The sequence below is a fragment of the Epinephelus lanceolatus genome, chromosome 2, assembly GCF_041903045.1.
Source record: "Epinephelus lanceolatus isolate andai-2023 chromosome 2, ASM4190304v1, whole genome shotgun sequence".
NCBI lineage: Eukaryota > Metazoa > Chordata > Actinopteri > Perciformes > Serranidae > Epinephelus > Epinephelus lanceolatus.
This window is the reverse complement of record NC_135735.1, coordinates 36,164,796-36,178,395: the sequence shown is the minus strand read 5'-3', so window position 1 is coordinate 36,178,395 and position 13,600 is coordinate 36,164,796. Positions and strand designations below refer to the sequence as shown.

At 40.6% G+C, this 13,600-nt stretch overlaps 1 protein-coding gene across 1 annotated transcript; it reads right to left on the bottom strand.

Moving 5' to 3' along the window:
* Positions 1–2,579: 2,579 nt before the first annotated feature.
* dpep2 (dipeptidase 2) lies at positions 2,580–13,002 on the bottom strand. Its single transcript, XM_033647298.2, has 11 exons — positions 12,845–13,002; positions 12,166–12,326; positions 11,915–12,041; positions 11,623–11,752; positions 11,071–11,221; positions 10,520–10,589; positions 10,046–10,222; positions 6,821–6,905; positions 4,248–4,323; positions 3,673–3,808; positions 2,580–3,205 (listed from the first exon to the last, which is right to left on the bottom strand). Exons 1-11 carry the CDS (start codon positions 12,983–12,985, stop codon positions 2,999–3,001), a joined length of 1,461 nt encoding a protein of 486 aa, XP_033503189.2. The 5' UTR covers positions 12,986–13,002; the 3' UTR covers positions 2,580–2,998.
* Positions 13,003–13,600: the final 598 nt, after the last annotated feature.

Here is a 13,600-nt window from a genome sequence, read left to right as displayed (position 1 = left end):
TTTGCTATAGTATTAAACAGCACTTGCTGTTACCATGGTAACCACAGGTGTTGCCAAATCAGCCCAGACTGAAATGTTAAGGATTTCAACTTCAAGCAATTCTGATCTTAGCCACATGCAACTTTCAGATCCTGTTTTGTGTCTTTCTTTTTCTAAGAAGATCAGTATGATCAGTATGATCAGGCCAGCAAATAGTTCAGAGAACAAATGTTTATTTTTCTGTAGCCTAAACAAGCTGTTCAAGCCAAGAGAGGTTTATGTGTTAGGGATAAACCATGACAAGGTGTGCAGTTACTAAAAACTAATCACACAACGCTAAGAATGCTCCTGAGGGCTGTACCACGAGCCAGAGCCAGAGTTTTCCATTCTTGGGGGTGGCTCTCTTTTAACCTGGCTAGATCGCCATGGTAACTACAGAACTAACCTGGTCGGGACCAGTTTCGGCTTAAAATCAGTTTAGCGCCTTTCACAGCTTCTTTGATTGGGGTCAATCTATAATCAATGTGAGTATGTGAGCAACACAGATTGTCAGCTGAGGGACTTTGTTATAAATGCACTTTATCCAACTTGTTGAGCCGTAATATTACATAAGTGCCACCCAATGAAGCTGTGCAATTACAGTAGCACTTACTGTATGCATAGTGTCACGTTTTTGTTTTTTTTTTGTTTTTTTTTACAGGAGAACCTACAGTATACCAGTGAGGCAGAAAATATGAGCAAGAATGTTATTTTTTTTTTTTTTTTTTCATGTGGTTGCTCTTACTGAACTACTGAATGTGTTTATAGTGTTCACTGGTCTATTTGCCCAAGCTGACTCTAAAAGAAGCCTTCCATAAAGCATATTTAATAAGGATGATGTTTACCTGCATATGAAATGCGGTATAATTCCCTAAAATCATACCATTATGTTACCATTTTGGATTATATTTATATGATTAGTTCTGATTTGCTGTTTACACTGCTGGTATATTACAGCTAATAGAACGCCAGTTAAATTCAGATTAAATTGATTAGTCTATTGGTATTTATCACAGATAATATTCCATCCATCCATCCATCCATCCATTTTCATAACTGCTTATCCTCTTGAGGGTCGCAGGGGGGTGGAGCCTATCCCAGCTGACATTGGACAAGAGGCGGGGTACTCCCTGGACAGGTCGCCAGACTATCACAGGGCTGACACATAGACACAGACAACCATTCACACTCACAATCACACCTAGGGACAATTTAGAGTCACCAATTAACCTATCCCCAACCCCCATGTCTTTGGATTGTGGGAGGAAGCTGGAGTACCCGGAGAAAACCCACACTGACATGGGGAGAACATGCAAACTGGGATTGAATCAGGAACCCTCTTGCTGTGAGGCGACAGTGCTAACCACCAGATAATATTCAATCAGTAAAATTAATTTCACATTAATTTGTCCAAAAACTAAAATAGTTTACACTTGTCCTTCATTATGGGGCAGTGTCAGCCCTAAATGTAGTTCTTGAGCACAATATTTTAATCGGCTGCATCAAGTTCAAACTTTCAGAGCTGCAGATATGCAGGTGTCACGTTAGAAATAAAGAATGGCCCAATAAATAAGCTACATAAACTTGAAGCCTGCCTTTCTCAGCATAACTGTAGCAACAGTGTTGCTTTTTACTGTAACAATTTTTAATATTTAAAGGCGGAAGTAGGCGGTATGGGATTGATTGTTATTAAGTTTCAAATGACGTGGTGAATGTGTCATTTGACTTGTTTTATAGGAAAATGCACAGAGCCTGAACCTGGTAGAGTTGATAGTTGATAACCACCTTTGTGATAGCTCTGTTGAACATGCTTCATGGTACAGCCCTCACGTCTTCCCTTCACTTAAGTTAAAGCAGAACAGCACAAGTTGGAGTGGATTATCCCCCTTAAACCATTGTCACTTGCCAGCAATCCAAATACATTTTTTAAATTTAAAATGTTGGGCACAATACACTCTTTAAATGGAAACTTTATACTGGCAGTATTTTCATAAAGCCATGAGTAATTTTTTAAAGAGCGATGAGGCTACGATGTCAATGTGGCTATGTGAAAATCATGCACATGGTGTAGAAGTTAATTAAACTATCAATTATGTTGGCAATATATGAATATGAAGTTTTCACACTGTTGCTTTGAAAAACTGCTGTTCTAAGTTTAAGATTTTGTTTTGGTTATTTTCATGTGAAACAGTTTTCTGTTTGGCCAAAGGGCAGAATAGCTCACAATAAAATACACACTATTGTTTTGTAAACCTCCATAATATCTTATTATGCTGTAAGATCAAATAAAAAGAACATCTGTTTATAAACTGCTCCAACAGTACTATTTTGTTGAAGTGCTTTATAGGATTTCTGAAAGTAATATTTTGTAATGCATGAACAGTGTGGTATTAATATGATGATAATGCAGCACTGAACATTTAACCGCACTGTGACTGAACTGTTTACCTGAGCCATCCTCATCCTTGTGACCTCACCTCCAGCTCACTTGTCAAACAAAAGATTAAAAATAAATCCCTCATGAACAAAAACAAAAAATACAGATTTCAAACAACTTAAAGTGCTGTCTCTGCAGTTTTATTGATCTTTGTCATGATTCTTCTTCATGTCATAAGTTTTGGTAGAGATGATGTCAGCACATGTACAACAAATTCAGCATAATATTTAATAAATAAATTCCCCAAAATAAATGGTAAAGTGCCTTTCAGAGGACTGATGTGTGCGTTTTAATGTATATGTAAAGCATAATGTGTATACAGAGGCTGACATTTAAATGACCTCCCAAATGGGGCTACACATTGAATATTCTTTTAATTATATAGTTTAATTTTTGGTGGTAAGAAAGTGAAAGTGAAAGTGTCCCCTTATCTTTACTGACCTGTGGGGTGCTGGGATGACCCATAAGCAATCTCATGAAGCCCTTCTTATTTATTTAAGAAAATACGCACTTTAAAAAGGTGTAGCTAAAGTTTCAAAATATTCATTCAATCATAAATAGGCTGGAAAGCAGCAGAACTAAGGCCAGGATTAACAGACCTTTTGGTCCATGTTGGGCACTGGAGGAGGGGCTCCTGTCAGTGGGCCCTTTTGGGTCAGGACGTTTGAGGATCAGCCTGCAGGAGTTCTGCGCCTCCTCCATGGGGATCTGGACCTCACTGGGCCGGTTCAAACTCAACTGATCCCGGACCTGGTGGAAATACAGTGAGAGAAGGGAGAGAGGTTCAGCTTCAACTTTTGAACTAATCTGTGCCTTGGATTTACTTGGGAATATTTATAAACTTGCAATGCAAAGAAAGCATTTTATAGATAATATCTTTAAATTAAGTCTTACAACTTACTCAATCTGAAAATGTTATTTTTGATAAAAGAGTTTAAAAAATGGGAACAATGAGATAAGGAGGTTAGTGTCCATTTGTGTCAGGACAGGCCTTTCGTTTTAGGGAAAAAAAAAAAAAAGTATATGAAGTCACTAATGACATAGGACATACTGAGGACATTTTCTACCAAACACACAGCCTTTATCCTTCAGTATAGCTAAATCACTCCTTTGGCCAAGGTATGGAGTGAAAAGGTGCCTTTCAATTACTTACCCACCCTTAATTTCTCAGAAAAGGCTGTTCTTTAGACATAAAATATATTAATCATCTAGCTCACCCTTTCCACCTCCTCAAACACTCGCAGGAAGTTATTTCGAAGGACACTGGCCAACTCATTCTCCGTCCAGTTCCTTCGGAGGAGTTCCTGGATTAGGGCGGGATACTTTGACACATCCTCTAATCCCTGAGGAAAGCTGTGGAAGAAATACACATTTCAGTTCATGGATATTTGTTTTGCAAAAGAAAGTCCTTCAATCCAGTCCTTCAGTATCATTTGTTTCGTGTTGTCCCTGCTTGAGGTAAATTGTGTGGGTATGCAGGGGGGGAACTGATTCAGTGCCAACCATTCTGCAGCACAGTTATTGATTTTTTTTTTAACATTTTTCAGCCTGTTGACAGCCGAGACAGCCAAATTGCTGATATCATGACAGGCTGACAAAAGCACAAAATTGATCTGTGGAGTGCCAGACAGGTATGTAGCCTTCTGGCATGAGCTTTGTTTTATTTTGTTTTCTATGTGTGCAAGTTGTGTCACTGAAGATCCCCACTTATCAAAGGATAGAAGACATGTAGATTTAGTGTCCTTCATCAAAGTGCTTGTATCTATATGTTGTGTTTGCATGTGAATATTACCTGGAAGCACCGTCAAAGTCCCCTCCGATTCCTATTGACTCAGCTCCAATCACTTTCTTAATGTGATCAAAATGGTCTGTAAAACCCAGAGGAAATCATAAATCAACTGAGGTATAAGAAACACAAACTACAGGGGTCATATTAACAAAGCTAATTGACCGGTTTTTACAACAATGACCGGAAAATCTGAAGGCCGTCCGTCATTTTGACCGGTTGCAATTACCACCCCTGCCCACTTGGCGGCGGAGTGCACAGTCAGTGGTTTAAGTGGCTGCCGTTTTCACACTGCAGAGAAAAAGTCATTCATCTGCTTCATGTAGCGTTGCTGACATAACGGCCTGGACACACCGGACGCGTTAGCAGAGATACTGGATGAAGGGAGATGCCCAACTGTAGGCTTATCCAATGTTAAAAAAACAGTTACTCTTCCTGTCTCCTAAGTGGGCGTGGCTAGCTCTCCCTCCAATCAGAGCCTGTTCTCCCTCAACCCCCCCCACCACCGTGTTGAACAGAGGCTCTGTGGATGTCTGTGTATGCGGATCGAGAAGCAGGTGGAATGAAAATACATTCTTCCTATTATTGCAGCCTATTGTTGCACAAAGCTTGGGCATTTTTTATTTTTTACTAGCGGTAAATAACTGTTTGTAAGCTAACTGTGATTTTACCGCCTGTTTATCAAGATCACGAGATCTCGCGAGAACTTGTTTTCTGAGATGGACAGGGCTCAAATAAAGTTAACTTTCTCTTGATCTGTGCAGATGAAAAATGCAGCTTTAGTGTCAGAATGTTGGTAAGATGTGTGGCTTGTGGAAAATGAACCCAATATTTACTTTAGTGACTACAGGGCTAAAGAATTGACCATAAATTGTGATCACGTTCATTTTCCTCATTGACGACAACACATTCTGAGCTGCCTCAAGTCTCCTACGGGGGCGTGGCGCTGACGTCACTGAATCAGGAAGTGAGCTGAGTTGGGTATGTCGCTTCATCCAATATCTCTGGCGTTAGTGCCGCGGAAGTCCTGCAAGTGTACTCGCAGGCGCTTGGCTGTCCACACCACAGGCAGCGCATTTCTCATTTATGTAGTTATGCCTGTAGGCTCTGTGACACAAAATTAAAATTGCAATGAAGTGATTATGGTATTGAAAAATGTGTTCGGTTATGCACTGTTGTGTTATTTTAAATTAAAAACATGGTATTTTCTCCTCACGTTCCTCACTCAGTGCGAGCTGTTATTTTATTTTGAAAATTGGCCAGATTCTCTCGTCTTTCCTGTGTCCAACTTCCTGTTTGGTACGATCCGCTCTATCCAGCTTGACAGAAGCGCTCGCGGCACGGGCGTGTGGATGTCTGTTCTTTTTGTTCATGTCCTTATTAATGCACACTTTATAACTTGCTTATTGGATTTATTAAAAACGAAGGAATGAAAACTAAATGTCTTTGAATGTCTTTATCATTTAAAAACGAAAATTAAAATGACCGGTAAAAATAGATTATGACCGGATTTTTACGACCCTGTCGGTCAAAATGACCGGCGACAAAAAAGTCTAGCACAACCTCTGCTGCCTACCATGTAACAAATTACTCAGTGAATGAATCACTACGTGAACGACATAATCCTGATCCCTGAGTGATTCAAATCATTTCTTCTCAGCGATACCCTTTCATAGGGACCATTTTCTCCAAGCTAACGACTAATGTAGCCAGGAGTCAAGCCACATGAACACAATCACACACCTCCCTATTGTTTTAACAGACTTAGTTTCCAGATAAACAAACTTAAAACATTAGGCTGGCCAGTAATGAGACTCACCAGTGCAGGGCAGACGCAGCAGCAGCAATGGAGAGAGACTAAGCCGGACTACACAGTACACAGTCAGGGCTCTTCCCGCCAAGCACTGAACGATTCGGTCAACAAATCTTCTGAACGAATCTTTTTAATGAACTGATTCTAGTGATTCAGTAACATCTAAAGAATTGCTTTGCCCATCACTAGTAGGTTAAACATTCTCAAAACACGGAATGACAGTGAGTAAATGAAATGCTAAAAGATGTGCATTGATAATATCTGTGGTCGATCTCATTAGGGATATGCACACATTTCCCACCCAATGCAATAACAATATAAAGCCAGAAATAAAATGATCATGACACCAAGATATCTGTAAAACTGGAAAAACGCAACAGTGCAGCAGTTCCACTAGCAGAGTGATCACACTATCAATTACAACACTTTCACAGGACTCCTATTGTTATGCGGTTCATTTCATTTCCACTGGGTGTCCACACCTTGCAGGCTCACAAAAGGGCGTGTCTGTGACAACCAATCACACCTTTTTTAAAAGAATGCGTTACACATAGCAACGGGGTCAACCACATTCCACTGAGGTAAAAGTTTCTGTCCCTTTCTTGCTCAGAGTTGCATTGAGAGCTTTTCTAAATCACTCCTACGCAAAAACTCCTTATTAAACTATCATAGACTAAGATAGGAGCTCTCTAAGACTATCCTCAGAATATTTGTGAATGTGGCCCCAGATTTACTTCATGATGACAAAAAGACATGGATGCCTCACCAGCCACATGAGAGACGTTGGCTTCATCCCTGCAGGATATGAATTTGCTGTGCAAATTCACCATGATCAACCCGTGTTTCTTTTTCTGAAACACAACACATAAGAGAAATCTAGTAAATAAGAAGACATACATAGAGCAGCATTGACTAAAATAAGCAATGTATGGATACATTTTCAGACACAAGAAGCCTTTACTCCCATCACTGGTTGGAGTGGTAGACGTGGTAAACATCAGGTTTGTACCTGTGCTATCTCTAACACCCTGTAACTCTTTGCTGCAGTATAGTTTCTACAGCTCACACAGCTCACACACACACACACACACACACACACACACACACTGACATCTGTGGCATAATAAGAAACATGCCTGCTCATGAGGGATCCCAGAGGGGCTGGAGTTGAACTGAGGTTAAGTGACAGAAATATACCCATGGTACTACAGTTTACTGATATTCAGGCCTCATGCTACTAGAGTTAATTGATAGTCAGGCTTCATCTACTGTGACAACGTGCTGAATTAACTTTCAGAAACAAATCAAAAACTCAGTGGATTTCATGATGTTTCAAGGGAGGCTCTCAATGAAACTGTGCTTCAACTCCTTGTCCACACCCATTGGATGTTTCTAATTTCATACTGAAATAAACATTTATAATACTGTGCAGTACACCGAACTTGACTGTTTCCATTGCATCGAGCATACTGACTACTCCTACACACCTGATATTAATATTTACAAAATAAGGCAAGATGTGATTAAATCTTTTCACACATATTGCAGTACAGTCTATATAAACAGATGTTCTTGACTCAAGTGGGAGGAATAAAGGAGTTAGTAATGAGCTGGTACGAACAACTGACGCTGAATAAAGAAACAGGCTAATGGCTGCTTCAAGAGAAATTCAGAGAAGTGTTGGGGGAGAGGACACAAGTGCAAAAATTACGTCAAGACTACTGGCAGTTATCTGATACTTAGCTTCATAAAGTCAAACAGTACATTCAGGTTTGAATCTTTGATCATCAACATTATAACAACCAGGATAAAGCAGTTTACACCCAAAGCACCAAGATTTAGAAACTTTGACTCGTAAGATTCATGTAATGACTTACTACCTAACTGCTTACACTACACTGGAGAAAAACACTAATGATTAATGGCTTTTACCAGTTGGTACGTTTTTTTTTTCAGACTATGAGTCATAGTCTTATGTTGGAAACTCTGTCCCACCAAGTGAAATGACTGCCTACTATAACAGCTGTAAATGCAGTTGATCTATTGTAGATGTTAAATTTCACTCAATGTCAAGTATTTTATGTTTGCTCAACCATGTGCATGAGTATAAGAGACCAGAGGGGAAACTGTTGGGAAGAAAACATTCATTTATTCATTCATCTTCTAACCGCTTCATCCTATTGAGGGTCGCGGGGGGTGGGCTGGAGCCTATCCCAGCTGACATCGGGCGAGAGGCAGGGTACACCCTGGACAGGTCGCCAGACTATCACAGGGCTGACACATAGAGACAAACAACCATTCACGCTCACATTCACACCTACGGACAATTTAAAGTTATCAATTAACCTAGTCCTCAATCTGCATGTCTTTGGACTGTGGGAGGAAGCTGGAGTGCCCGGAGAGAACATGCAAACTCCGCACAGGGATCGAACCGGCAACCCTCTTGCTGTGAGGCGAGAGTGCTAACCACCACACCACCGTGCCGCCCGGAAGAAAACATGGTCATGGAAATTATGGAGGATATGGAACTATAAAAAGTCAGCGATGACATGTTGAGGGGATAATTCAGATTTTGAAGTGGGGTTGTATGGGGTACTTATCTGTAAACAGTATGTTAAAACAGTAGTTGTTGGTTGACATGCCCCTAGTTTGGAGAAGCAGGCTGGGGTCTGACATGGTATCTTAGCAATCTACTGCTGTGTGGGGGTCAGCAACTAGATGTATTTCAGTCAGGATCACTTTAGCTAAGAAAACCTTATCTCCATTTGCAGTATTATATTTGGTGGTATGGCTCTGTTCTGGGGCCCCTACCTGTCCTAGGCCTACATTGAAAGTCTAAAGTGGAGAGAGCACTCCTCTCTGCCCTTCTATGTACCTGCATGGAAAGCCTTGAGGCATGGAGAGCACACCTCTATGACAAACAGAAATGACACTGCTAAGTCAGACACAGCATGAAAAGGAGGAGCTGGGGTGGAGGCCAGTTGCAAAGCCACTTGCAGAGGAAGCAGCAACAGTAGGCAGGCCAGAGCAGTTTAAATAGGGCACCCTGAAAGAATTCGCCAATTGGCTGCATAGAAAGGAATCATGTGATCTATCAGCTGACTCCCTTCCAACGATCAGCTGCTCCATCAGTTAATTGGGCTGCTTGAGATCAGCTGATGTAGCTGGGATGTGAGCTGAGCTTGACATCGTGTCCTGCCTGAACTAATGCTTTGCTCAATTTTAGCTGCCTAAAAAACATCAGTATCAGGTTAAGTGTATGCTATATTGAGAGTATTTTCATCGCTCTCTTTGGAGCCAGACTCCATTGAGAAATGGTTAGTTCAGATTTACCAAAGTCACACAATAACACAAACTAACAAATTAATCGAAGCAGTGGTAGATCAGCAGCTCCTGTGTTCAGCAAGCTTAAATTACCATTTTTGTCAATGGAGTCTGGTGACTTTGACGAGAGCATAGGTGGGGAACTGAGGCTGTTAACATTTTCCCTCTTGAAACAGGCTGTCTAACGTTTAGGTAAAGCAGTGACAATACTCTCAATATAGCATACACTTAATCTGAATATGTTTTGTCACTGACACTTCTACAGCAGTACATTGCTTAGCTTCCATGTCAGACTCCAGCCTGCCTCTCCAAACTGGGGGTGTGCCAACCGCTATCTACTGTATGTAATACACTTACTTTGGATAAGCACCCTATAAAATTCCACCTCAAAAAATCCAAACTATCCCTTTAACTTGATTTTCTGGTCATGCAAATAAAGATTTAGAATCAATTATACTGACTGTAAGTGGGCTGAAATATAATTGTTTAATGGTGGAAAATCTGTTCAGAATTGTTTAATCCTGATGATACACAAAAAAGCTAACAATGGAGAAAAATACATGTTCTGTTTCAGAAGTCTATTACATTAAATGAGTCAGTGACTTGATTGATAAGATTTAATCAAGCGACTAAACAAACGATTAACTCAGTTAACTGCTTTCCTCACCAGATCACGCAGCAGCCAGTCAGGTACGTTGCGGCCATGGTTACAGATGGAGAAGGAAGATGAGTGGCTAAAAATAACAGGGGCCTTGGAATGCTTCAGTGCAGCCGAGGCAGTGTCCCAAGAAGTGTGGGAGAGGTCCACTATCATTCCAAGTCTGTTCATTTCCTCCACCACAGCCTTGAAAACAGTCAAAAGCCATTTACAGTATTAAAGGAAGGGAGGAAATCAGTACAGCCGATAACAGGAGACACGACATGTCAACACACGTAAACACACTCGTGCAGAGAGCAATCGAGGAAGTCCTTCTCGTTGCTGTTGAGAGGGCCGACTGAAGTGCATTAACCAAAGCATACAACAACAACCCATTATTGGAGTGTCTCAAGGCTTGAGAATGGCCAGTTGAAACGAGCAAACATGCTTTGTATGTGATAACAACAGTAAACAGTCATCAATAATACTGAAGATGAGGCTTACCTTCCCAAATTTTGTCAGGCTGTTGTTCTGTCTTTGATAGACATTATACAATTTTGAGGATGACTCAGCCCTGCATTAAAAAGGAATACTGTCAAAACCAAAAATAATGAGTCTTGTGTACTCACTGCCATAAAATATATCCATATACTGCTCCATGTAGGGCATCAGGCTGAGGCACATTAGGCTACATGCAATGTTAGATTTCAAAGAGAGGACACATATAGGTTCATTTGCATAGAAGGAATAATATGTAAACACATTTGACCTTTCCATTCAGCCAACTCTGCAAATAAACCCGTCATCCCAAATGTAGCAACAGAAGCTCATGTCGGGGAAAATCATTGAATCTTATACAGCAAAATAAAGTATAGCTGCTGTAGCTTCCTAGTTAAAAACCAAAATATTTGTAGCTGATCCAAGATCCTGCTCTGCTGTATCCTTACTATTGATACGCTGTTGAGTCATGTAGTCATCATTGACTTTCTGTAATATATAAATCATGTGAAATATTACAAGTAAAATAATGTGCTCAAAAGTAATCTCTGAATTACCAGGGTGTATTGCAGGTATGTGTGAGGGCCATGGAGCGGACTCCGAGCTGGTAAAACATCCGCAGGGCTGGCAGGCTGCTGTCAATAGAGTGGCCCCCCTCAATGCTCATTAGACAGGCAATCTTATGCCTCATCGCAGAATTCTTCAGCTCTGCAACGAAACACACACCTGTATGACACTACGCTACGTCCAAAATGAATGCTTCTCACCAAATTTTTAAAAAAATGTGGGGAAAAAAATTATTTTGTGTTTTAATTACTTGTTAGTAAGTGTGTAACATTCCATCTTCACTTTAATTGATGAACCTTTTGATATGAAGCAAAGACAATTATAACTTTCATAGCTCTCTTCCCAAAAATGGACTGTAAATAAGATATACTTAAGAGTGTGGATTCATATGGCTGTGTTTTATAAACCCTCATACTAGAGCAACAGCAACAAAAAATACTGAATTCTGATTGTAGGTAATCAACTAAATTGGTCCCCTCTTTCATCTCCATAATGATTTTGTCAGTAAATTGCCTGCACTGCCGTGTTGAAGTGTACCATACCCTGGGCTGATGTAACCAGCTCCAAGTCCTGGTACTCAGTGCACATGCGTCTGACCACATCTATTTGTTCCAGAGTCAGCCTCACAGCATCCTTCTCCTGGGCCCCACACATCACATAGACTGCAAACATCTGACAAAGGGACGGGGACGTGACACAAGAGAATGAGAGAGACATTTAAGTTACTGAGGTGACCGTCATTCAAGGTTTAGATGCTGTTATTCAAAGACTTCTCTCTAAAGCAATCCACAACAGATCACTGTCAAGAGTGAAAGACTGATTACACTGCCATACCTGCGTCTGCACATTGCCTGCTTGGAGGCGGGTGATGTCGGTAGCCACTTTGCTCACATTATGAAGGTCGATCTGGCTCAGGCGATTGCTGTGAAGTATCCTCAGCTGGAGAGCTAAGTCGTTATGACTGACAGAGGGAGATGGAGGGTGTAAGGAAAACAAAACCGACAGAGAAGCATTTTAATTTTGATCCCATGCATTCATTTCCTAGGAATGTAACTCCAGCAGGTGAGACAATAAACATACTTTACCCATCAATAAGAGGATATCTGGACATCAAGTCATTTACTCTGTCTCTGTCAGTGTATCCAGATATCAAATAACACAGAGAGGAGTAAATCACCAGAGGCCGTAGGGACTTCATCAGAAAGCTGCCTGATGCTCTGGCCATAATCTTTCCAGAATCCATATTCTGAGGTGAGAAAACACACCAATGCATTACAGTTATCGAATAACAAAACAATCATGGCTGCATGGTCAACACACACACACACACACACACACACACACAACATAAGCCATTTAGATAACATTTGGATTTAGAATTAATTTTAGAAAGAGATCTCTGTACAGATAACCCCCTTTTGGAAGAATTAGAGAATATTACAGTGACAGCCATGAATGAAACATGACAGCATCATTGTAAACTTACTCCTATCTATATATATATCTCTTTTTCTCAGTCCTAGTTGGAATACATTACACTATAGCTGATGATTTAAGGCCCCCATGGTATGATGGGATTGTTAGCACAGAAGTACAGCAACTCCACATTATGAAAATAATCCTGACGTGTTGGCTCCTCTGATAACAAATGTATGCAAATGCTCACTGGACAGAGAATTAATGTTACATCTAATTTTCAATAACATTTTATCTATATCTATATAACACTGACAAATAATTAAATTTTAACAACAATAGGCTTACCTGCCTGGTCGTTAAAAAGTAACGTGTTGACCACCTTGTTGGACAACTGCACACAGACAGTACGAACTTTCCAGCTCCTCTCGCCCCAGAAAACAGTAGAACAAACCTATACAAAACTGGCAGCCGTGCGGAGTGCTGCATTCAAGTGCTAGCGGAGAAAATGACATTGAATGACCACATGTGGTTTCAGAATTCCGACGTGTTTAGACAATAGACGCATATTACTTAATGTTGTCATGACAATGGCGTTGGCTTTTACTGTATCCCGAGACGGACTTCAACTTCTGCCACGTCTTCATTAGCGCCCCGTCTTCACTTCCAAAGCCTGCAAATATGTTAGTGTTGCAGTGAGTGTGATTAACGATGGCTACAGATTGGATAAACACTCGAGTAATATAATGATACCGTGGAAAACAATTAAATATTTCAGTTTCATACTTGTAATCCGCAATTTAACTTCTTTATTTACCCGGGTCGTCTTTCTGAAAGTAAGGAAGTTACGAGGGTCATTGAAAGCACCATAGAGAGCTGTGTATTAGCTGCTGCCATCTGCTGGCCACATGACAGCTACAAGAAAAGGCTCACAACTGCAGGCCCAGACAGCTGCCTACACCTGCAATGCCTTCAGATTTTTTTTTTCATCTGACACCGAGTCACTGAGCTGCCATGTTTATCTTTTGAAAGATTATTTGTTAAAAAAAAGTCGTTTGACTACACTTTAAGCTTTTAAAATCCACTCCTCAAATCCACTCCCTA

Bases quoted from the DNA above. Each gene is read 5' to 3' on its own strand.
- dpep2 (XM_033647298.2), bottom strand. From the start codon at position 12,985: ATGCAGCACTCCGCACGGCTGCCAGTTTTGTATAGGTTTGTTCTACTG. The intron at 12,327-12,844 runs GTAAGCCTATTG...TTCTCACCTCAG, and splicing joins ACTTTTTAACGACCAGGCAG to AATATGGATTCTGGAAAGAT. The intron at 3,206-3,672 runs GTGAGCTAGATG...TATTTCCACCAG, and splicing joins TGTTTGAGGAGGTGGAAAGG to GTCCGGGATCAGTTGAGTTT.